We start from the raw sequence: 26002 nt of genomic DNA, 5'->3' as shown, positions 1-26002 counted from the left end.
TCGTTAAAAAGTTTATATAGATTAAATGACTGAAATAAATTAACAATTCGTGTAGCCGTTTGTGTTTGTAAAAGTAAATCAATATTAAAATCGCCACATACTATAACTTTTTTTTTACTCCTGCTTAGACGCTTTAATATTTCTTCCATGACTGTCTCAAACATATTATAGTCACTGGAAGGGGGTCTATAAACGCAAACAATAATATAACGCTCCAGCTCCACACAGGACAGTTCAATGGTCCATTCTACAGAAAGACTAACAATGTCAGTTCGTTCTTTACATTTTACACTATCATGTACAAAAATAACAGAACCTCCGTGAATAGCCTGTGTCCTAAAGTATATACTTTTTAATTTGTAATTTTCAATATTTACTAACGACTGACATTGTTTAAGCCAATGTTCTGTTACACAAAATATTTTAATATTGTTATCATTCAGAAACAATTCTATTTCTAACAATTTGCTAGCCAAGCCTTGAATATTTTGATGCACAATGGAAAAAGTCTGCTTAGCTGTTGTCTTATATCAATGTCTCGACTTAAAATCAGTTAATAAGGATATTGACCGATGCCCTTAGTCAATAACGTTATTAACTGGTATAATCAGATAAAATCAGTTAATAAGGATATTAACCGACGCCCTTAGTCAATATCCTTATTAACTGATTTTACCGGTCAATAACGTTATTGACTGGTTCAGGGTTTTGACTGTAACATATATACTATATTATATATTGTTCCTTTTTTTCTTATTTTGTCATATTTTTACATTGTGTTGTGACATTATCTTAATATTGCAGTTCATCTCAAACTCGTGAAAAGTCATCGAACAGTAGATCAGCTTCTGTGGAATCGAGTCGTGGTATTTCACCGCCGCGGGAATTTGGCGACTATAAACACCCACGGTCTAGGGCATCAGGTAAATACTTTAATACTGCTTATACTTTTTATCTTCTTTATAAATGAGTTGTTTAGAAAATTTAATTATAAATTTATATCTCTGAATTGAAAATGTGTGTTACGTTATACAATATATTAAGTACACAAACTTTTCGTTAAACAAAGAAAATTTTAAAGTACCGTAAGCCTTCGTAATACTACAAGACAGTTTAACTGTCAATAAAGGAATCAAATAACGTAATTCCCGATAAAAAACTGTAGATTTCGAATTTAGGCATAGTTACCTTATCTTGTTTTATTTGTAAAAATAATAATTATTATATTCTATTTCAGAATCGGTATCTAGCAACGATTGTCACGAGGAGAACTCTCCTCATGTACCAGTAATAAGAAACTCACGCGCGTCACAAAATAAATCGTCCGGAGATGCAAATATCAAAGCGAGACAAGCCAGGCTTGCAAGGGACTTGAGCAGTTCTAGGTAAGTTAACTCCTTTTCTAGACCATACTGACCTGACTAAGACAAAATTTATATAAAGACAAATATTGTATGTGGTAATGTAAATAGCTAGCAAATAAGGGGAAAGGAAGGTTGTTCAGATTATTGTTTTTTTAATCTTTTTTGTATATAATTACTAACGTATTCCTATCTCCTTGTTTGTAATCTTCATTCGGAGTACTGAATTTTCCTTCCTTTCCCCTCCTTTAGAAATAATCAAGAACATAAAATTGCTCGTCTTCAACAATGCAATACTGACCCCGATGTTAATAAACAAGAAAAAGAAAATAAACATAAAGTAAGGATGACTATAAAAAAGAAACAACAACTAAAAAAACTTGAAGAACTTGCTGAAAAACACAAAGAAAAAAGTGAAAAAATATTAGCAAAAGTACAAAGAGCTTCCAAAGTCACTGAAAAAACTGAATGCCCTTCCAAAAGCCAAATTCCTTTGCCAAAAAAGGAAAAGATAGTGAAAAAAACAAATAAAGATATCCTTCAAAAAGAAACGCTAAATACAGAGAAGAAATTTGTCGAAGGCAAAATCACAAAGCAGGCACATGTAGCGATTAAAGAAATTACTATAAAAACTAAATTAAAGAAAGAGGTCCCGAAGAGGCATAAAGAAAGCACTATGAGTTTAGATAGTCTGGAGGATTGTCCACCGAAATCAAGTAGGGAGAAAAATAGCCAATCTATAGGAATTAATACAGAACTACTATGTCCATGCGTTCCTTGTGTAATACACGATACATCTCCTCCTAAACAAAACAAGAAAAAAGAAAAATCCGCACAAATAAATAAAATTGAGACTAGCAAGTGCGAGTCAGATGTTTTTATAAGAAACGAAATAATTGAAAATTCGTCTAGCGTTGAATTATTATATAAAAATCCAAGTATGGTGAGTTCTTGTGACAATAGTAAAGAACTACGCGAACAGGCCGGTTGTGATGAGACAGTAACCGGTTTTAATCAAGCTGAAGTCCCTTTTTATCAATCCTCTTCCGATGCAATAGACTTTACGGATGACATAAAGCGTTTAGAAATTCTAAATGAATATTCTGATACCAATTTTGAATCAAAAACAGATATTTTCAAAAATAATCCACCAGAAAATTTAATCAAGGAAGACGTCGAAGAATACATTGACTTGTCCAATGAACATTTTGATGAAAACTATGAACGCGATTTAAGTGAAGATAGTTTAGATTGTGATGAGAAAGAAAACGTAATAGATGACGAGGATCAAAACAATCTGGTTAGTCGCCACGGCAGTGGGGACACGTATACAAAGTTTACTGATAATCCCGCCGATTTAGAAGAATTTCTCACGTTGACAGATGATATGATATCTGATAGTAAAAATAAGAAGGAAATTACAGACAACGACATAGAACACATCCATACCCCTAAAACAAGCTCTATTGAATCAGTATGTGCAAATAGTAATAAAGATATGTTAATCAAACACAGTTTCTCAGATACTATTGAGGAACTAAAAAGCAATTTTAAGGAAATTTTACAAGAAACACGGGAGGATGATGTAAATGCTGTAGATGATGTTAATAGAAAAGTTTCAGACATGGAACATATAACTGTTTATGAATTAAAATTTTACGATCAAAATACGAATGCAGAAGAAGTCATTCCGAAGCAAGATTCCAATGTTAAATTACCCGCCATAAAAGAAAACAATAAATTAGTTCGAAGGGGCCCTAAAAGTAAAAACAATGTATCAAATTTATATAAAGACAATCGAAAATGCAAAATGCAGAACAAAACAAATAAAGAATATAGGACTTTTATAATAAAAGAAAATCGAGAAGAGAGTAGTGATGAAGCACCGCCTTTAAAGTTACCTCGCATTGATTTGAAAAGGTTGTTTTATGTTATCTATGTAAATCGTTATCAAGTTGGAAATTAAAAATATAAATTTAAGTAGCACACTTATCTATCTATGTACACATAAGTATTTAGTGTATTTTGAAGGCATTGTTGTTTCGTCATTACTTTAGTTGGGTACATCTACTGCATTTTACGTATCTCATTTTTTAGATTATGTACATTAGTGTTCTTTATCATGCATCATGTAGTTTACTTTATGTGTTCTAGTTTACATCGTAGTGTTCAAATTAGAATTTGGTTTTTTACAGGCTTGACGACGACTATGACCCCTTTGCATCAGCTGCCAGACAGATGAAAGAGCTTATGTCCTCAGATACGAATATACCTAAAAAACAAAATTCTAAAGATTCCAACCGTACCCTTCCTACATTAAAGCAAACTCCTACCACTAAATCTTCCACTCTTCGCCCTGACAACACTAAAATAATGAAAGACTCTTTGAATAAAACATATCAGAAAACACCCACATTACATAGAATGAAATCTTTTGGAAGTACAAATAATGATAACACTCCAAACACCTTTGGTGGGAGATGTAGTTCATTCAGGTTGAATAGGAATGATAAAAGACCAAATCTCAACACGACCTTCACTAAATCCAGCAAAGAAAATATTAGTTCAGTAGATAAGCCATATTTTAATCGTAATAGTAGTTTAAATAGATCTTTCTCAAGCTACAATAATTCAGTTTATAGTACACCGAAATTAAAAGACAAAATTCCTAAATTATCTACATCAATGCATCATGCTTTTCAACGAAATACAACGAAACAGCCTCTCAAACTTGATAAAATTAAAAAAGACGAAGAAAAGAAAGACTTCGTTAATTTGGATGCAATTTTTGCGTGCGATAATTATTCTTCAATGACTGACAGTAATTACATAGATCCTATGCTCATTAATGAAAATGACAATTTGCCCATTAATGTTAATACTATACTTAATAACCCCGACATAATTAGTAGTCTAGAGTCACTGTTAACGACAGAAAATTTACCTGCTAATTTTGAATCTTTTAGTACCAACAATAACAATTCTAATGATGCCAAAAAACCTGCTAATTTAGAATATTATAATAATGAAAATAACAATAATTTCCATTCAAATAATACAACGACACCAATTATTAACGATTTGAGCTCTCAGTACCACAAATTAATGTCGTCTTTAGAACATAGCATAGCATCTAGAACTTCAGGTCGAGATGATGATTCTTTATGTGAAGATTTCGATCTTGAAGAATTTATGACTTCTTTTGACGAGGAAGTTAATAAACAAAAATTAGAAAATAAACGCACATGTAGTTCCACAACCAGAGTCGTTAAGCAATCTGAATTATCAAACGATATAGTAGATTCTAAAGTCGAGACAAAAAATACTTTGAATTGCAGTAACAACGGACTAATACCAGTTAATAAATCAATGTCACTTGTTTTTAGCAGTAACAATATTGTGGGTGAGAAACTGTTCCCTTCCTCCGTCAAACGTTCCACTTCCCTCCTCGATTCCATCCAAAAGAAACCTTCGAGCAAAATAGATACTCCCAATAAGAGTCGGCAGAAGACTGACCAGTTGGAGGACGACATAATGCAATCGCTCAAAGAATTTGACAAATTTTATGAATCACAAAAACATGAAAAGAGTCAATCTCATAAAGATATCACAAAAATGTATATAGATACAGTGAAAAGAGACTCTCGGAAGAAATGCGAACAGAAGATTAGTAAGAGCGATGCTGTAATGAACGGTAACCATACACCGAGTGGGAAAATGAGCAATGATTCAGCATATAGCAGGTTAGTCAGGTAATTGCCTAGGCAACTAGGTGAAATCAGCTGTTTCATATACAAAAAGTTCGTTATAGAATTTGAAATTAATTTTATGTATGCGAATTTTATAATGAACCAGAATTCATTTCAGTTTAAATCGTGTTTCACCATCGAAACTCTCGTTATGCAATGTAAAAGAATCAAATGACTTGGTCTTGCTGGAACAAATCCCAGCTGGATCGGATTCCAGTGATAGCCATAAAGAAGACAGACGCTCCATATCCAGTGAGGAATTCTTAGCTATGGAGAGATCGACTGAATTACAGGAGCCTTTAACAAGATCTGAAATACACTCATCTTATAATAGCGTGGGAAATCCGAATATAAATGGTAAGTTTAGAATATAGTTAAAAAAATTAATTACACGCTTTTGTTTGCCACCTCTATGTTTGAATGTAACCGATTTCTTGAGACTCGATTTTGATCCACTTTAAATCAACAGAATTAATTCAAGGCACAGTTATTAAGGGTTGGTGCCAATTCCCAATACAATAATTTCGTGAATATTACACATTTTTTTGCTACAATGCATTTTATTTATTAACTAGCTTACCGCCCGCGGCTTCGCCCGCTTTGTCTAAAACCTAATAAATTATACACTCACCGGCACGGAATCTTGGCCACTACAAATTTTTGCGTAAAATAACACTATTTCTTTTCTACTACAAAATTCAATAAAAATTTAATCAAAACTAGTTACTTTAATGTTTTTACTAACTTTTAGTAATAATTGGAAGTTAATAAGAAGTACTACCGAGTAGATATGAATTAAACAAGGATTTACGCTTTTCCTGTGAAATTTAAATGATTTCTTAAAAAATGCTAAAAAATTAGAAAGAACGTTTCCATAAAAAAAAATTGAACCTTTTAATAAAGGGTGTTTCCTTCTCTTGCCTTAAACACTGTTTGCATCTAGTCTGGCATACTCTAGAATACATTTTTGGAGACCACATGAGCTATAGTGTACCAAACGGCCCCAGCTGTATTTCTAAGCTCATCTAACATTAGTGCTGGGTTGGAATCGAACTTTATGTTTCTTTTAAGCATGTCCCAGATGTGTTCTATTGGATTAAGATCCGGGCTACGAGCTGGCCACTCCAATTTTTCAATAATAACCTCTTGAAGGTACTCTTATACGTATCGTACGACACGCGGACGTGCGTTATAGTGTATAAGTAGCAAATTTTCTTCACTGATAAACCTGTAATAGGGCTGAACATGTTCCTGGAGAATTTCCTCGATGTACCTGATCAAATTTAAGCCATTATCTACGATAAATAACTCCGTGCGAGCATTGGAACTTATACCTCCCCATACCATTATTGACCCTCCATGAAAAATCGCATTTTGAGTGTGGTGATGTGTGAAAACCTCTCTCTCGTCTCCTCTATACTGACTGTTGGCTATCACAAGCTCGTAAATTACCTTAGCAGCCATCTGTGAACACCCCACGAGCGCACTGGCTGTGGGTCCAGTTTTCATGTTCTCGTGCAAAACGAAGACGTGCTTCTCTGTGATGTCTGAGGAGACGGCGTGCTGGTCTGCAAACCTTCAAATTAACTCCTTTCATTAGTCTTCTCACCGATTGCTCACTCACATTTATTATCCTGGTGTTTTAGAGCCGGTGGCGTATCCTAAAAACTGTCAGAAAGCCATTTCTGAGTATCTCTCGAACAATAAACGGGTCTTCTCGAGCTGATGTGCACCTCACACCTACATTTCCTGGTCTGCACATGTGACTGTCAGTCTCCTGGTATCTTCTCCATGCATAGTGCATCGCTGAACGAGGTACATACTGTACATTAGGTACTTTACGTTGCGGCAGTCATTGGTCTAACATTGTGATGGCCTGAGTAGGTTGTTCAGATGTTAATGGCATTTTTTATTGTTTGTTATGATCATTGACTATAGTACAACAATAACAATATCTTAAAACGGCATAAACGATATCAAAAAAAGTTTAAAACGAACAATTCGTAACTTCGGCTTAACCGCACAAATCACAAATTACGAGTAACTCTTAAAAAGTGGTAAAAGATTATTCTCAAACTCAATGATTTCTTAACATAAAATTAAACAAATAATATGTTAACATATCTGCATACAAAAAAATCGTGAAAAACACTTCAAACTTTTTTTATCGGCAAATTTGTAAGTGGCCAAGATTCCGTGCCGCTGAGTGTATACTAAAACCTTCCTCGATAGAGTGCTATCTATTAAAAAAACCGCATCAAAATCCGTTGCGTAATTTTAAAGATTTAAGCATACAAAGGGACATAGGGACAGGGAAAGCGACTTTGTTTTATACTATGTAGTGACTTAAATAATAACCTATTTCAGATAAACACACGAGTTCTCGTACGTCGACGCACCGGAGCGCTCCGCGGCGGCAGAACTCAAAAGAGGCTCTCAGCTCGAGTGGCTCGGAGACTTCTCTACACAGAAGTCGGCGGGAATCCGCGCCAACTTCTGCCCCGCGACTATCCCGCTTCTGCCACGAGTGTGGGAGCAAGTTCCCAGTCGACACTGCCAAATTTTGTATCGAGTGTGGTGTGAAAAGACTCTTAGTGTGAAGTGCTTGTGAACGTGTGGCCGATATATTATCTAGTCCTAATTTTCGAAGCGAACTTCTATGCTTGAAGTTCACGTACAAACTGTCGGAATTGCAATTTCGTTTATTTGTAACCAATGTCAATTACTGTTATTTTTGCAATGAGTCTCAAATTATAATGATTTCATTAATTTTATTTATCCTATGTACCGTTCGTCATAAATGATTTTTCGTATTGACATTCTATCTTATTGTTATGCAATAGAATTGTTTATTTATTAATTACCTATTTATTGCTAATGTTTGGTTAGCGTTATGACTAAAACATGTTTTCAAACTAACATTGTTATGATTTTTACAAAGGTAAAAAGATAAATAACAGTGGCTTATTATCATGTTACTTTACACCATCTTATAGATTGGTAGTAATGTATTAATATTATATTATATGAGTGTGAATGTGTTTTATAACATTAATAAAATGATCAGTTTTATATTAAATCCCCTTTTTTACATACAAATGTTTACTGATTCGTTTTATTAATGTAGAACAAAGATATTGTTTTGGGACAGTGTTACCAAATTCTTAAATGAGAGTAAAAAATGTGCCTTCCTACATTTTATCAATTATTCACAAAATAAATTTTAAAGCTATTCCAAATGAAAATATCACATTGCCTTCAATAATAAAATATATCTGTGATATGGGGAAATATGTAAAATTACTACAAAATATGAAGTGTTTTTCTCAAGACGGAATCTAAAATTAAGTGCCAATTTTATTTGTTTTGAGGGAAGTTTTGCGTTTTTATTTTTAATTTGTTTTGCCCTTGTTAATGGATGTATTTTATAATATTTTAACTTCATAGATTCCCATAGAGTTAGCATTTTTAACAAGACTGATTTTATTTCAAAGGTTTTGTAAACAAATGACCATAACTAAATGTAAATTGTTTTAATTAACAAACTATCATGTAATAAATTAACATTAATTAAATTTTGTTTTATTTTTAAATTCTACTAATATTATAAATGCGAAAGTTTCTGAGGGTGTGTGTGTGTGTGTGTTTGTTACCCTTTCACGCAAATACTACTGAACCGATTACAATGAAATTTAGCACACATATAGAGGGTGACTTGGATAACACATAGGATAGGTTTCATCCCGGAAATCCCACGGGAACGGGAACTATGCGGGTTTTTTCTTTCAAAAGGCAAGCGAAGCCGCGGGCGGATAGCTAGTATCATATATTTCTATCCATTGTTTAAAACCAAGTCACATATTATTTAAAAACACTTTCTTTACCACTACAACTATTATTAGTACAGTAGGCGCTTGCTAATCCGGCACCGGCAATTTTTCCTCTATGCCGGATTGTCGGAAATGCCGGATTATCGAATTAGTATAGGAAATAAGACTTCATATTTAAAATGGTAAGTTGAATTTATTATAAAAAAAATTTACACGTGGCTTCACTATTGAGGTTAGGCCCGGACTGCCGAGCGAAAGAAACTACTCGAACACCGCCGGCCGCGCCGCTCAGTAGTCCGGCGTTCAGCTATGTAAAATGCCGGATAATAGAGCGGGCTATCCGAGTCCCGAAGTGCCGGACTACTGAGCGTGCCGGATTGGTGAGCGCCGGATTATCGAGCGCCTACTATACTTACTATAGTTTATCTAGACACTAGTTTAGCAACATTTGCTAAATGTTTACTAGACTTGTGCTTACATTTTTTAATTTATAGAAACATTATTGAGAAAAATAAGTTGGAATCTTGGGTACAAAATTAAACAAAACTATAAGAGATAGATTCTTTATTATTAATAATTCAATTTAAAAATAGATTAATTACAAATACAATATTTACAGGACAAAAAAAAAGTATTGTGTCAGATTTTACAGTCTGACCATGTGTTTAAAAGCTTTTCTTGGAGGGATGGCGCCTCGCACCCTCAACCTTCGCAACGCCTCTCGTAGATGTTTCGGCTGCAGAGGTCCCGCTTCACCAGAACTTTCCAAGACTTCCAATGCTATAAATTAAGAATTTTTTATGAATAAAATGAAACTTTACAATTTACTGAAATTAAAACCTGTTGTGCTAAATGTTGATACAGGATGATGAACCATAATTTTTTTATATAAAGAACCAATTAACAACTTTTTTTAATCTATACATCTATACTTATAATAAATCTGTAGAGAGGCCAATTCTGTACATGAAATATATTTAAAAAAAAACTATGAAGGGGTGATAAGGGATCGCTACTGATGCCAAAAATGCAATCAGTAAAATTTTTGTCTGTCTGTCTGTCTGTCTGTCTGTCTGTCTGTCTGTCTGTATATTCGTTATAGAAACAAAAACTACACGACGGATTTTAACCAAATTTGGCACAATTATTCTTCATACTCCTGGGCAGGTTATAGTAAAAGAATCATGTAAATCGGTGTAGAAACACCAAAGTTATACATGAAATACGCTATAAGTCATCGCGCGTGAATACAGAATCATGCAGCCATAAGGATTATTTTTGTGTATCAGTTGCCGCGTTCGACGCGCTTCGCGGCGGGAGCTATAAAAAGGCGGCGGGTCTGCACCCGTTTCGCGTTGTCATGGCATCACGTGTGAACGGCTGAACCGATTTCGATAATTCTTTTCTATTATATTCCTTGAAGTACGAGGATGGTTTTTATGTAGAGAAAACGTAAATATGTACCACGGGCGAAGCCGGGGCGGACCGCTAGGAAACTGACCGATATAAGTTGCGTTGCTACCCCAATCTACAAAACTTTTTTGGTCTTACATTAAAGACAAAAAACGCGCTTCGTCCGTTCCCACGCTTACTCTGGGTAATCGTTCAGCACATACAGATATTGAAAATAAGTAATATGTTCGCAGAGTTCTTTTCATCTGTCTGGGAAAAAGACTCATCAGAACGTGCACTTAGCCATGGCAATTAAAATAAAAATAATTTCGTCATCAGATAATGCAAACACGTGTTTACGTGAGTCATAAATTTATTATGGTATAGTCCTAAAATGTTTTCTAAGAAACAATAGTGTACTTACATTGTCGGCAAGTTTATTTTATTTTATTTTATTAAGGCTCATTAGCAGCTGTACATCGATTGTTTTACATAAAAAGTACACAAAAAAGTTCAAGTTCTTAAAGTCGGCAACTTATTTTTGTTCGAACAATAGAGATAATAAATTCCAAATGATCAAGTTGTAGATAAAGGTTGTAAAATAAAACGTTGCTATGGTCGAGATACAAAGGTGAAAGTTAATTTTTCGAGTTATTTTATTTTATTTTATTTTCTTTATTAGGGATAATAAACAGCAGAACAGTGGTTAATTGTACAATAAAACTTAATCTAAATACAGGTATAACTGTCCAACCAACAACATTATCCACAGTTTGGATACATACATTTTTATACGTGCAACAAATGCGAATAAGAAAAAATAAATATAAACGTGCACTTAGCCATGGCAATTAAAATAAAATAAATTAAGAATTGGAGATAAAAGTAGAGGGACGCAAAATAAGATAGGTTATTGCCATTGAGATAATATTAATATGGAGACGATACCGCCTACATCACATATGTTCCACTCAACATACGTCATGTGGCGTAACTGCACTCAGTCGCTTGCTCGCTCATTGGCGCGAACGTCACGCTCATTTTTTATTTGTTTTAAAGTGAAACGCATCAAATATGCCTACGTGTGTGTTACGATATTGCACAAATAATACAAAGAATACGGAAAAGTGCAAAGGAATAACTTTTCATCAGTAAGTAACTAGATAATAATTTTTAAAACTTAGTTAGAGCAAAATTTTTGGCGGGCGACATTTTGTCATAGATTAAAAATTTAAGATATGACATTGGGCATGAAATAAGTGTTGTTAGTAATATTTGCTGGCGTATATTTTTATAGTATAAAATAATAATTTTACATATTTAGAAAAGCATAGACTGGTTGTTAATTGAAAAAAGGTGAAATCATGAAATATGAAAATCAATTACTCAATCACCAATTTTTTTTTGTTAATTGATTTTAATCAAGTTTTTAATTGATATTGTATAAGCTACTGACTTGAACGTATAATTGAATTATTATTTATTTATCTGCACTAATATTATAAAGAGGAAAACTTTGTTTGTTTGTTTGATTGTAATTAATAGGCTCATAAACTACTGGACCGATTTTGATGAAAGGAGAATGCCCATTTTTGGTACTGGTTTTTCTCATGCATCAAGACAACAATGCTATTAAAAAAAATCTCGGCAATTTAGAGGCCTTCTTACCATCGGAAAATATATTTTGAACAGGGAATGTTTTGTAAAATCTAATAAGACATGTAATTGTTTAGATCCGTTATTATAGATTTAGTGTCCATTACCGGTTACCATGGTAACCAAGCGGTAACTTATTACATTTACTATGGTAAATAGCTAAATGTATTAATATCGATTATTGTTTTCATTGAATTACAAAAAAAAATCAATTAACTTAAAATCACTCTTTAAGGTATTGTTTATACACTGTAGGTTGTTTTAACAAAGATAGTGAAGTAAAATAATATAAATATGTATATATAAAAAAAATATTATTATGACATAGCTTGGTAGGTAACCAGTTATTTCTTATTTGTTTCTTTCTTCGAATATGTAGTGAAAAAATGATTCAAACAACAACAACAACATGTAAACCGAATAAAAACTCAATTGGCATTTTTTAAGTATATATTTAGGTTTTCTTGAAATCCGTCCCGGAAGATTTCTGTGCCTACCTACACTAGCCGATGAACAGATAGACTTTGTCTGAAAGCATAAGCTCTACGCATAGATTAAATATGTTAATCGAAAAATAACCTTTGGACGATAAAATGTTACCTAAATCACACATAAACTTAACTAAATCGGGGTTATTTAAGTTTTGAGGTTATTTCACATTTTTCTCAATATCTTGAAAACCCCTGTTTTTATCACAAAAAAATCAATTGGTAAAAATCTTTTGAATATCGAAGAACCCTCCAAAAACCACTCTGGCATTGACGCAACACTGTACTGTGGTCCATACTTTCATGGGCATTCTCCTTTGGCACAGACAATCTTAAGACCCTGAGAAAGAACATAGGCTACTTTTTATTGCGAAATATGTGCCACGGGCGAAGCCGGGGCGGACCGCTAGTTCAGAGATAAGTAATTAATATTTTTTCTATTCAAGGTTTCCATGTCTGGGCCGTGAAGAAAGGGAAAAATTATTTATTTTTTTCTAAAAAAGGCTCAATTTGTGAGGAATAAAACTTCCCATAGCCCTGACTGAACCTAAAACACGAAAAAAATTAAATTATTCCATATGACGTCACTATTTACATCATCCTATATTATATGCCAGATATTGTTAGCCCCGCGTAGTAAAGTCAGTTTATACCTAAAATAAATATTAAGTAAGTACAAAGAAAATTTCAAGTCAACGTGCATGTAAGGAGTGGCACCCAATAAAATAGACAGAATGAAACCAAGTGTCGCCTCTATAGCGGTGAGTCAGTGACATCGCATAATCTATGACTGTCTAGCCGTCATTCGCGCGCCCCGCGCCGCCACGCTTGGCGCACAGATTTTGTTCGTGGTGTCTGCTCCATATTAATATTATCTCAATGGTTATTGCATGTTTAAGAGCAGATCAACTAAACTTCTTCGAACGGTTAAAGAGTGAAAATATCACAGAACAGTAAGAACATAATAGAAGTGCGATGTGGGCGTGGCCCACGTGTCACTAGTAAGGTAAGATCACCTAACTCGCTCTCAGTTGTGCGCAGAAAAATTTTCGAGTCGGTTGTCAGCTGTCAAACCTTATTTCCATATTTATTCATTATTTAGAGCGTGTTGTTCGGTATTAGAGTGGAAAAATGATAGCAGACGAAATAATATCAGCAATCGAGGCATTTCATACCATCGGTAAGTCTTATTTTAATTTATTTTAAATATATTTTATGTTACAACTTCGCTTGTCGTAATTTGTCAAAAATTTATAAAAATATTAAGTCAAAATGAACCTTAAGCCATAAGAAATAAGTACTAATATAGATTGAACAGCAAACAAGACTTTCTGGAATATTATTGCAATAAACAAACGAATGTCGGATTAGTGATGCATGTGGCGCATATCGACAGTATCGATACTTTAGAAAAGACAAACATTATAAATATTAAATTTTATTCTATTTTTCCTTAGCTTTCATTTGTCATATTTATTCATAGATTTTCGAAAGAGCCTAATTTAAAAGAGAAATGGATAATAAATGCAACGTGACGAGTTAACTGGATGCCGAACAGCAATAAGCAGTCTAACAAAGGCCACCGATACATCAAACCTACGGCAGTTCCAAGATTTAAAATAATGCATATTTTCTGTTTGTTTTGTAAATATAGATTTATACTATTCTATTCCGTTTTTTATTTAAATATAATAATAATATGAAAAGACGTACTTAGTAGTAATAAACATACTCCAAAATGTGACACATTCACACACTCATATAATAGAAAGAAAAAAAAATGCACAAAAATATATTTATTTGTGAATTATCGATAACAAGGCTGACATCCCTTAGAGCATAGCATCAGGTTAATGTCAAGTTAATGTCATTAATTTAGAGTGACACAAATTTCAACCTTATCTTTATGTGTAGAGGTTCAAAGTTATATGTATTGAAAACCAACGCCATCTGTTGTGGAATAGCTGAATGTTTTCGAATTTGGAATTTCTGAGCGAAGAGAAACAAAACAGCTAATATACCTAGGGATGTTATACTAAAATAAACCGTAACTTGGTTCGTTAGGGTATATATTGAAATGCTGAATTTATAACCTAAGTCAGTTTTTACTCAAATTAAGCTGTCCAATCAAAGGCATAGTTTACTTGTAGTGTACTGTATAACTATCGGTTTAAATGTGTGGGTTTGGCGACACTGGTTTTCATACTAATTATGACATTATAGCACTTCTATTATGTTCTTACTGTTCTGTGGAAAATATGTACCAAAATGGCTTGGAGGGACTCGGTGATTATTTCAACTAATAGAGGGTCAAGATTTCAAGTAATGGAGGTTTTGGTGTTTGAGGGGAAGGGAACAAAACATTTTTTCTAGATTTGGAGGTATTTGACTTATCGAGGTTCGACTTAACGAGGTGCTACTGAACATGAAATACGCTATAAGTCATCGCGCGTGAATACAGAATCATGCCATAAGGATTATTTTTGTGTATCAGTTGCCGCGTTCGACGCGCTTCGCGGTGGGAGCTATAAAAAGGCGGCGGGTCCGCGTGCGAGGTTCATACAATATTTGGCTGTTGATGCGAATAGACGTTCAGAGTGTTCGACCTTATTGACAGATTTCTTTTGTTGTTGTTGTTGTTGGTTTTAGTAGTGTTAAAGCATATTATTAGTTTACATTTTATTTCTTTATAAGTGAAGTACCAGTAGGTACGCATTTTAGTTATTTTGGAAGTGTTTAATTATATTAATAGTTTTTTTTCGTAATTATTTGTTTTTCTATAGGTTTTGGTAGTGTTTAAGCATATTATTAGTTTACATTTTATTTCTTTATAAGTGAAGTAGCAGTAGGTACGTATTTTAGTTATTTTGGTAGTGTTTAATTATATTAATAGTTTATTTTCGTAATTATTTGTTTTTCTATAGGTTTTGGTAGTGTTTAAGCATATTAATAGTTTACATTTTATTTCTTTATAAGTGAAGTATCAATTGGTACGTATTTTAGTTATTTTGGTAGTGTTTAATTATATCAATAGTTTATTTTCGTAATTATTTGTTTTTCTATAGGTTTTGGTGGTGTTTAAGCATATTATTAGTTTACATTTTATTTCTTTATAAGTGAAGTAGCAGTAGGTACGTATCTTTGTTATTTTGGTAGGTATTAATAGTTTATTTTCGTAATTATCATATATTTATTATAGTAGTGTTTAACTATAATTATTATAGTTCATTTATAGATTTCTTTTGTTGTTATTCTATAGGTTTCGGTAGTGTTTAAGCATATTATTAGTTTACATTTTATTTCTTTATAAGTAGTAGTAGGTACGCATTTTAGTTATTTTAGTAGTGTTTATATTATATAATATTAATAGATTTCATAAGTGCAAGGTAGCTTCAGTTACTGTTGATTAAAAATACACAATGCCACCTAAAAAAAGACCATCTTTATCTCGAAATTCTAGAGATGCTAAGAGGATGAGAAATGCGCGTTCTCAAGAATCGGCAGAGGAAAGAGCATATCGGTTAAACTCTATGAGAGTTAGTGCCTCAACTTCTCGAGCCAATGAAAGCTCTTCAGAGAGAGAGATGCGATTAGCAGCTGACAGAGCGAGACGAGCTACATCACGGGCGTCTCAAAGCTTTTCTCAACGAGAGCTAAGGCTTACCATTGACCAAGAACAACATGTGTTATCCCGAGCAGCTGAAACTGCTTCACAACGAGAATTGCGTCTCACAGCTGACCGCGAACGACATACATTATCTCGCGAGTCCGAAACATTTACTGAAAGGGAATTACGTCTCACAGCTGACCGCGAACGGCATACATTATCTCGCGAGTCAGAAACCTTCACTGAGAGGGAATTACGTCTTACAGCTGACCGCGAACGTCATATATTGTCTCGCGAGTCAGAAACCTTCACTGAGAGGGAATTACGTCTTACAGCTGACCGTGAACGTCATATATTGTCTCGCGAGTCAGAAACCTTCACTGAGAGGGAATTACGTCTCACAGCTGACCGCGAACGTCATATATTGTCTCGCGAGTCAGAAACCTTCACTGAGAGGGAATTGCGTCTCACAGCTGACCGCGAACGTCATATTTTATCTCGAGAATCTGAAACTTTTACTCAATATGAAGACCGTTTGACAAATGATAGGGTGCACCATAATATTGTTCGATCACTCGAAGATGAACATGAGCATGAACAACGACTAGAGTCGGTACGCGAACATTACAATTCTTTGACACAAGAACGATTAATAAGTTTGTCTAATGAAAGATTAAGAATCGAAAATATTCGGTCTCTTGAAACGGACGAACAGCGAGAGGCCCGTCTTACTGCAGACAGATTTCGTCATAGTCTTAATAACTTAGATGTACACATAGAAGATCAATCTAGAAATACGGTGGCGTGGTCAGACAAATATAAAAGTGGGTTTGCTTATAATTTCACAATTGATTACAGATCATCTTCTGTAATAGGCGATATGAACGTGGTATGTTCTTTTTGTAATGCTTTAAAGTGGAGTAAGGAGTCGGCTGGATTCTGTTGTTCTGGAGGTAAAATAAATTTGCCTTCATTCGAAGACCCACCGGAACCTTTGAAATCATTACTTTTAGGGGAACATGTGCAATCTAAACAGTTTTTCGACAACATTCGCACTTATAATAGTGCGTTTCAGATGACATCCTTTGGTGCTCAACAAATCTCCGAAGGTCCTTTCATGCCTACTTTTAAAATACAAGGTCAGGTTTACCATTTGATAGGATCTCTTTTGCCTGAAGACCAACCTAAGTTTCTTCAAATATATTTTGTATCCGACTACAACGAACAGTCGAATATAAGAAATCAATATTTCCCAAATTTAAATGCTGAACTCATTTCACAACTTCAGAACATGTTGCATCAGATTAATTCGTATGTATGCAGTTTTAAATCGGCATTAGAAGCTCTTCCTCGAGATGATGATAACAATTATAAAATTGTTATAAATGCCGATAGGCGTCCAACGCAGGAACACCCTGGGCGTTATAATGCTCCATCCACGAATGAAGTTGCTGTGGTATTGGTCGACCAGGAATGTGATAGGCGTGATATCGTTATCCGTTCCAGAGACAATCGTTTACAACGTGTTTACGAAACCCACAGGGCTTACGACGGTTTGCAATATCCTTTGATATATTGTCGAGGGGAAGATGGTTATAATTTTGCTTTATACCAAACTGATCCGCATACAGGCGCACCTATTTATAATAAAAAGATTTCATGCCTTCAATTTTACTGTTACCAATTGCAAGTAAGACGGAATAGGTTTGTATACTTGCAACGTTTTCGTGGCTTATTCAATCAGTTTATTGTAGACATGTACGCAAAAATTGAAACCGAAAGATTAGTTTATATACGAATCTATATACGAATTTATATACTAATCAAAGGCAGCTGCGCGCTGAAGAATACGTGCACCTTCGCGACGCCATGCAGCAAGATAATGATACGGTGAATATGGGCCGTTTAGTTATTTTGCCCTCTTCTTTTACTGGTGGTCCACGCTACATGCACGAACGTACTCAAGATGCTTTTTGTTACGTAAGAAAATATGGACGTCCCGACTTATTTATTACTGTAACTACCAATCCTAAGTGGGATGAAATCACTCGGGAGCTTCTTGAGGGTCAAGCACCGCATGACCGCCATGATATCATCGCAAGAGTTTTTCATTTAAAATTAAAATCAATGATAGATCTATTTACCAAAGATAACATTTTTGGAGAAGTATTGTGTTATATGTATAGTGTTGAATGGCAAAAACGCGGCTTACCCCACGCACATATCCTGCTTTGGTTAAAAGATAAGGTTCGACCTAATGATGTAGACAGTTTAATCAGTGCCGAAATTCCAAGTCCGATTGCAGATTCCGAGTTATACGACATTGTTAAAACTCATATGATACATGGTCCATGTGGTGCATTTAACGTGAATTCTTCTTGCATGCAAGACGGTCGTTGCACTAAAAGATATCCAAAAGCCTTAGTGGAAGAAACTGTAACAGGACATGATGGATACCCGAAATATCGTCGCCGTTCAAGAGATACTGGTGGTTTCACTGTTGAAAAGCGAGTGTCTGGACAACAGGTTATTTTAGACAATAGGTGGGTCGTTCCGTATTCTCCTGTGTTGTCCAGAGCATTTCAAGCTCACATAAATGTTGAAATGTGTAATAGTGTAGAGTCAATAAAATATATTTGTAAGTACATTAATAAGGGCAGTGACCAAGCTACATTTGCTTTGAGAAATGAAAATGATGAAGTTACAAGATTTCAGTCAGGCAGATATATAAGTTCTTCAGAAGCTGTGTGGCGGATCTTAAGTTTCAACATTCATGAAAGATATCCACCTGTGACCCATCTGGATGTTCATCTTGAAGGCGGTCAACGTATATATTTCAACACCGAAAATGTCACAGAACGGTTAGAGAACCCTAGACAAACAACTTTATTAGCATTCTTTCGACTTTGCCAAACTGATGATTTTGCAAAATCTCTTTTATATGAAGAAGTTCCATCGTATTATACCTACGATAAGCAACGAGGTGTCTTTAATCGTAGACGCCGTGGCAGGCCTGTAGATGGCGAGTCAGGTATTTTCAAAGAACATGTTCTTGGTAGAGTATACACCGTTCATCCTAACAACGCTGAGTGTTTCTATTTGCGATTATTATTACATACTGTGCGAGGACCAACCTCATTTATAGATTTGAGAAAAGTAGACAATGTTGTTTATCCCAGTTATCATGCAGCTTGCCAAGCGCGTCATTTGCTTGAAAATGATCAGCATTGGGATGACGCTTTAGCAGAATCCTGTGTTAGTGATAATCCAAGACGGTTACGTCATTTATTTGTAACATTACTTACATTTTGTAATTTGTCAGATGCTGTACAATTATGGGAAAAATATAAAGACAAATTTTCAGAAGACTTTCTTAGAAATATATCTAACAATGATGAAGGCACAACTAATGATAATTTCCGTGATCTTGCCATAAATCAGTGCTTATTAGCTCTTCAGGATGAGTTAACAGCAGTTGGCGGTAAATCACTATGTGAATATGGTTTGCCAACACCAACCTCAGTCGGAGAGGTAACTAATAGGGAATATTCCGCAGAGATTGGTTACAACTTAATGGAACTGCTGACAACATTAGAAAACGGTGTCCCAATGATGACTGCAGAACAACGTTCAGTTTATGACCGTGTGTGCGGAAGTGTTCAAAATAATTTGGGAACAATATGGTTTTTAGATGCACCTGGAGGAACTGGGAAAACCTTTTTGACTAAATTAATATTGGCTTATGTTCGAAATCAGCGTAAAATAGCTCTTGCCGTAGCTTCATCTGGGATAGCTGCAACATTGCTACCAGGAGGTAAAACGGCTCACACTATGTTCAAAATACCAATTGATTTAGATCGCACGGAAAGTCCAACCTGTAGTATTTCAAGAAATAGCGACAAAGCAAAGGTATTACGCGAGTGTAATTTAATCATATGGGATGAATGTACGATGGCCCATCGAAAAGCAGTAGAAGCGGTAGATAGAACTTTAAGGGATATAAGACAAAATGATCGACCAATGGGCGGTATCACGGTTTTATTTTGTGGTGATTTCCGACAAACCTTACCGGTAATACCACGGGGAACCCGAGCTGATGAGGTTAGGGCTTGCCTGAAAAGCTCTTATTTGTGGCGTGATATACAATCGGTGCATTTGACTATAAACATGCGAGTGAGAACTGGAGATAACCCGGATGATAGTCAATTTTCTGATTCATTATTAAAGATTGGTGAAGGTACCTATCCACAACTACACCAAGGAAAACTTATTCTGACGCCTGAATTATGTTGTATAGTGCAATCTCAACCACATCTTATATCGTCGGTTTACGGTGACGTAACAAATATATTAAATAGGGACAATTCCTGGCTATGCGAAAGATCTATTTTAACTCCTCGCAATGACCAGGCATCTGAGATTAATAACAAAATACTGTCGAATATACAGGGGGAAAGCAAAGTTTATAGATCAATAAATAGAATGGTCGATGAACAAGAAGCAACTAATTACCCGATAGAATTTTTAAATTCTTTAAATATGCCCGGACTTCCTTCTCACGAAATTTGTTTAAAAATTGGCATTCCGATTATTCTACTCCGAAATTTAAGACCACCACAACTTTGCAATGGAACTCGACTAAAAGTAACCCAGTTGCAACAAAATATAATCGAGGCTCAAATTTTAACAGGTTGCGGTGCAGGAGAAACCGTCTTTATCCCCAGAATACCCTTAATACCAAATAATTTTCCATTCCAATTTAAAAGGACGCAATTCCCAGTATCGGTGTGTTATGCAATGACAATAAATAAGGCTCAAGGGCAGACTTTTCATGTTGCCGGAGTAGATCTCGGTGTCAGTTGTTTCTCGCATGGTCAGTTATACGTTGCTCTTTCCCGTGTTAGCAGTTCTAGAAATCTTTATGTTCACGTGCCGGACGGGTCAACTTTCAATATAGTTTACCCGGAAGCTTTGCGCTAAAGTATTTTGATTCTATAGGTCCTTAAGCCTCATGTGAACCTGATGTAAATAATATTACCAATACATTTTAAATTAATAATACACAAGGAGTTACACGCTGACGTAGTCGCGGGCACAGCTATCTATACTTTTCTGCCGGAAGTCACTATTCCACGCGGACGAAGTCGCGGGCAAAAGCTAGTATATAATAAATCTGTAGAAGGGTCAATTCTGTACATTGAAAATATTGAAAAAATAAATAGCAGGGGGTGTTACTGGATCGATACCAAGCCCAAATATGTGATTAAAAAAATTTTTGTCTGTCTGTCTGTATGTTCAGGCATCACGTGAAAACTAACGGTTCGATTTCGATGAAACTTGGTATAATTATACCTTATTATCCTGGGCATAAAATAGGATACTTTTTATCCCGGAAAAATACGTAGAAAAAAAATAAATCGTAATTTTTCTTAATTTTTCCGCGCGGACGGAGTCGCGGGCGGAAGCTAGTGTTTTAATAAATTTGCGAAGAATTTTACTAGTAAATATCTTGCTAAATATTAAAGAACAATGAGAACATATCAATTGTATAGTACAGATACACATTACACCAATCTTTATGGCGGCTTGAATATTAGCTTGCGCTCGTTTGAATATGATTCGCAAGGTGTGCACTGCGCAGGTAAGTCGAGTTTCCAGCTCTTGCAACTCACTGACACTTGAAATTGTGTATTAAGTTATTAACAATTTAAAAAGTTACAAACCTTCTTCAACAACCTCCCCAACAAATACTTTAGCAATACCAGACATTGCTATAACAACATTCTGTCCCACTGAACAGCCTGTTATTGTTTGCATCAACCTCTTTACAGCCGCTTTTGGGAACGCTGCACGTCTGTACATTTCATAGCGGTTTAACTGTTCTTCCGTAAAGTTTGATACTAATACTCTGGAAACAAATTTTATAGATTAAAGTTATTCATAATAATGACGAACAGAAAGTTAACTACATCTAATTACATAAATTTATTATAATATCTAACTATATTTTATTACATAAATTAAAATTGTTCAAAAAGTTACTACTCATATTAAGATGATATTATTGTTTAGTTTAATATTGATATTAGTAAATATGTATATTACAAAGGACACAACAGTTTATTGGTTGAGCATATACAGTTAAATAGAACATTTCCATTGAAATCTTTACTTACTGCATCTTTTCCCTCTCTTCTTCTTCTAATTCCTTCTTACTCTTTTTTTCTCTTTCCCTTTCACTCATTAACATTTCATCTGTTGTTTGGTAGTCAGCATTTGAGTCATTCTGATCAAATTCATTCAAATTATTCATTGAAGTGTCTCTGTTTAATTCACTTGTAGTGCTTTGATCAATAATATTGTCAATTTGACTTTCTTCTATGGTCTGGTTTGTTTCAAACGAATAATCATTTATGTATGATTCATATTTGTCATTATCATCAACAAATGCATCTGTCCTTGTATTTAGAATATCATCTGAACGCTCTGTGTATATGGGACCTAGTTCCACCTCCTTATCTTGTTTAAATAAATCATCTGAATATGTATCAATATTTTGCGTCTGAATAGTTTGAGTGCTCTCTCCATAATTTGTTAATGTGGCATCTAAAATTTGAAGTTTGTTAATTTATTATTATAACAAAATATAGATACCCAATACAGGTATAAAGAAAACCTAAACTTAAAACAACTTACATTCTGGTTCATCTTTGAGAAGACTTTCTTCAATTTCCAAGGACAAATCTTGAGAATCCCCTTCATTTGAATCACTGTGCTCCAATTCGCGAGCCAATTCTTCCTCTGTAAAGTGAAATTTAACAAGTCTACATTCTACATACATTCATGAAGATTAGTATATGGTTTAAGACTGAGAACTGTATCATTTTTTATTATTTTATTTTGAACAATTGTTTCACGGCATACCTCTTAACCTTTCTGCCTCCGTTAAAGCGTCGCTGCTGTGATTATCAGCCATTGAAAACTTTTATTTGTGCATCAACATATGAATATAATATTAAGTTATATAGGTACAACAGATATGATTTATGTACCGAATTAATATTATATTATAGGAATTAAACACTATAATATGGTTACAAATATTGGTCAATGGTTATAAACTACAAACTGCGTTTATTTATAGAAATTTATTTAGAACAGTGTGTAGAAATTTATAAAAATAAAACTGACAAAATACGATTTTGTGAGCTGCTTATTATGACTTATGACAGTTGACACTTGGCATCAGTATATAATATAATTATATACTATCTATAGAGTGCGAACAACCAAGTGGGAACAGTAGGCTCAGGTGGGAACAACACGACGTTCCCGCCGCGAGCGCTCGCAGTCGTGGTTGAGTGCTCACGAAGTGCGTTGCTCTGGATTTTTTTTCATATTACGAATAAACATGGTGAAATGTGCTGTTCTATCTTGCAAAAACGATACTAGAAAATACACAAAATTGAAATCCACTATCACATTCCATCAGTAAGTCGATTGATAGACTTATTTTTATGAAAATAAATCTAGCATCGCGGGGGTGAAGGGTAGGTGAGAGGCGGACACGCGCAGGCTTGCTCGCGCGCCTCACTGCCGCCACGTGATCGTAGTGATGTGACCTGACCAACGCTGTACTCGATATAAAGTTTACTAGAAGAACTATATTTTAAAAAATTATTTATTTAACTTAAAATTTAAAACTCTTTTAATAATGTATTATAAATATATTTGTAGTGTGTTTTGTATGATACACTTTCTAATATTATGAATGCGAATGTAAATGTAAAGTATGTAGTGTAAATGTAAAGTATGTAACGTACGATATATTTTCTGAACCGCTAAATTTTGATAGTAGAATGGATAAAATTAAATAAAAAAATTATTAATATTATTTATTATATTAGCATTTTAAATTATTAATTATTTCTTAATATTTTTTACCATTTTTAAAACATTATTATTATGGTTTGATTTATTATTAAAGAAATAGCACTAAACCTGATCTTTTATTTTATTAACTTTATAATTTAAAAAGTACTCACGTTTTTCTGATATTCCAATTAAACATATTTTTTTAAAGTACTTATAATTAATACAAGAAAATTTCATATATAATATTTAATATTCAAATGGAATAAACAAACTTTATTCAGTTGGTAGACAAAAAAATTACATATTTATACTTTATTCGTATATTTTTCCTTTAATAACTTATTGAACATAAAATTTACTTATGATACATATTTATTTACGCGATAACTTATCGACAGTTCAACACGCAATTGATACCTACCCATCCCTATTTGTCACACACACATCTATATAGTATCTATAGCTCATCTGCCTACGATGCGCAATAAGCAATTTGTGCAATACACTCGCTCTATACTATTGTAATATTATATACTCTAAGCTTGGCATTGTCAGTTATGATTTTTTTTTTTTTTGGTATAAGGTATGGTTTATAGTAGGGATGCGCCGAATACCGAATACATATTCGGTATTCGGCATATTCGGCATCCTTTTCACTATTCGTATTCGGCCGAATTATTCGGTTTAGGTGCCGAATATATTCGGTATGAGTATTTCTACTTTCTTGGCTATAGAACTAAATAAATAACTTCATATTATGAATGATTTATGTCATACTATACACAAGTCAAAGAAATCCTATGAAGAATGTTTGAACCTAAGGTATACAGGGTGTAATCGTTAAGTGTGCACAGGCGATTATTCCGTAACTATAACAGATATCAAAAAACCTTAAACTGATATTGAAAGTACTACACCTAATGAGTAAAATGACGATAATAATTTTTTAAAAATAAAACGAGAAATATCCAAAAATGTTACATGAAACGCTCCCATACATTGTACAATGTTCGAGACAACATCCTCGATTTGGAATACCATTGTATTCCACATCGAGCTCTATTTACAGTCTCTAAATGAACTTTCATTAAAATTTGCGAAATAATTATAGCACAAATTCAAATAACAAAGCAAAACCTTTCATATTAAATGTTTGAAATAGTCACATTTCATACTAAATGTATGGGAGCGTTTCATGTAACATTTTTGGATATTTCTCGTTTTATTTTTAAAAAGTTATTATTGTCATTTTACTCATTAGGTATAGTACTTTCAATATGAGTTAAAAGTTTTTTGATATATGTAATAGTTATGGAATAATCGCCTGTGCACACTTAACGATTACACCCTGTATAAAATAAAACGATCATTACATTTCAAACCAACGTTTATTTTGTAAATTTACATCAACATAATTTAATCATGTTTATTATTAGAACTTAGGCCTTTGCCACACTAGACGGAAACTCCGTCGCCGAACGCGGCGGAACGCCAATACATGTTATTGCATATAAAATACAAATAACGGGCACACTACGCGGAAGATCGGTCGTTCCGTCGCGGACGATCCCGCGCTCGGAGCGGACCGTCTCTCGCTCGCGTCTGATCGGTCGTCCGCGCACCGATCTTCCGTCAGCGTAAGATCGGCAACTTCGCATTACAGGTATTTGTATGCATCGCGCCACATTCAGCGGATAACTCGCAGTGACGACGCACGCACAGGATGTTTGACACTGAACGATTTATTATCGAAGTGCAAAATAGAGTTTGCCTTTGGGAGTCAATCAATGATTGTATGGACATACGATAATATTCGAATGCTTTATCTGGATTAAGTCTTAGTTGCATATACAGGGTATGAAATTGCCCAATTTCTAGTCAAAGAGTATTTAAGGGATGAACCCAATATTTACGCTTTCTTCTTCTAAAGCCTCATAAAATATAGCTATCACTTCTATCGGATCCATCACGAATTCGACCACACCGTATAAGCGCAGGCAGCCGACTGATGATCTGCCACTAAATATTCAGTGTGGCTGGTACC

At 34.4% G+C, this 26002-nt stretch overlaps 3 protein-coding genes across 8 annotated transcripts in view; 2 read left to right on the top strand and 1 right to left on the bottom strand.

Moving 5' to 3' along the window:
- Positions 1-8685, top strand: part of LOC123697894 (myb-like protein F) — a 31031-nt gene extending 22346 nt beyond the window's left edge. For all 6 annotated transcript variants that reach the window (XM_045644464.1, XM_045644465.1, XM_045644461.1 and 3 more), the window contains 5 exons: positions 805-923; positions 1238-1385; positions 3557-5104; positions 5229-5467; positions 7478-8685. In XM_045644464.1, the coding sequence (XP_045500420.1) occupies positions 805-923; positions 1238-1385; positions 3557-5104; positions 5229-5467; positions 7478-7710 (2287 nt within the window). In that variant the 3' untranslated portion in view covers positions 7711-8685. The remainder of the gene's footprint in view (positions 1-804; positions 924-1237; positions 1386-3556; positions 5105-5228; positions 5468-7477) is intronic.
- LOC123697896 lies at positions 1402-3548 on the top strand. Its single transcript, XM_045644467.1, has one exon. The coding sequence runs from the start codon at positions 1708-1710 to the stop codon at positions 3325-3327; it is 1620 nt and encodes a 539-aa protein (XP_045500423.1). The 5' UTR covers positions 1402-1707; the 3' UTR covers positions 3328-3548.
- An 804-nt stretch (positions 8686-9489) lies between the features above and the next one.
- LOC123697893 (transcription initiation factor TFIID subunit 11) lies at positions 9490-23305 on the bottom strand. The gene is made up of 5 exons (XM_045644460.1): positions 23008-23305; positions 22780-22884; positions 22260-22689; positions 21807-21991; positions 9490-9720 (listed from the first exon to the last, which is right to left on the bottom strand). The coding sequence occupies exons 1-5, from the start codon at positions 23057-23059 to the stop codon at positions 9587-9589; spliced, it is 906 nt and encodes a 301-aa protein (XP_045500416.1). The 5' UTR covers positions 23060-23305; the 3' UTR covers positions 9490-9586.
- Positions 23306-26002: the final 2697 nt, after the last annotated feature.

This window comes from Colias croceus, chromosome 15 (genome assembly GCF_905220415.1).
Source record: "Colias croceus chromosome 15, ilColCroc2.1".
Taxonomy (NCBI): Eukaryota; Metazoa; Arthropoda; class Insecta; order Lepidoptera; family Pieridae; genus Colias; species Colias croceus.
The sequence above is the reverse complement of the archived record's forward strand: the minus strand, read 5'-3'. Positions and strand labels throughout refer to the sequence as shown.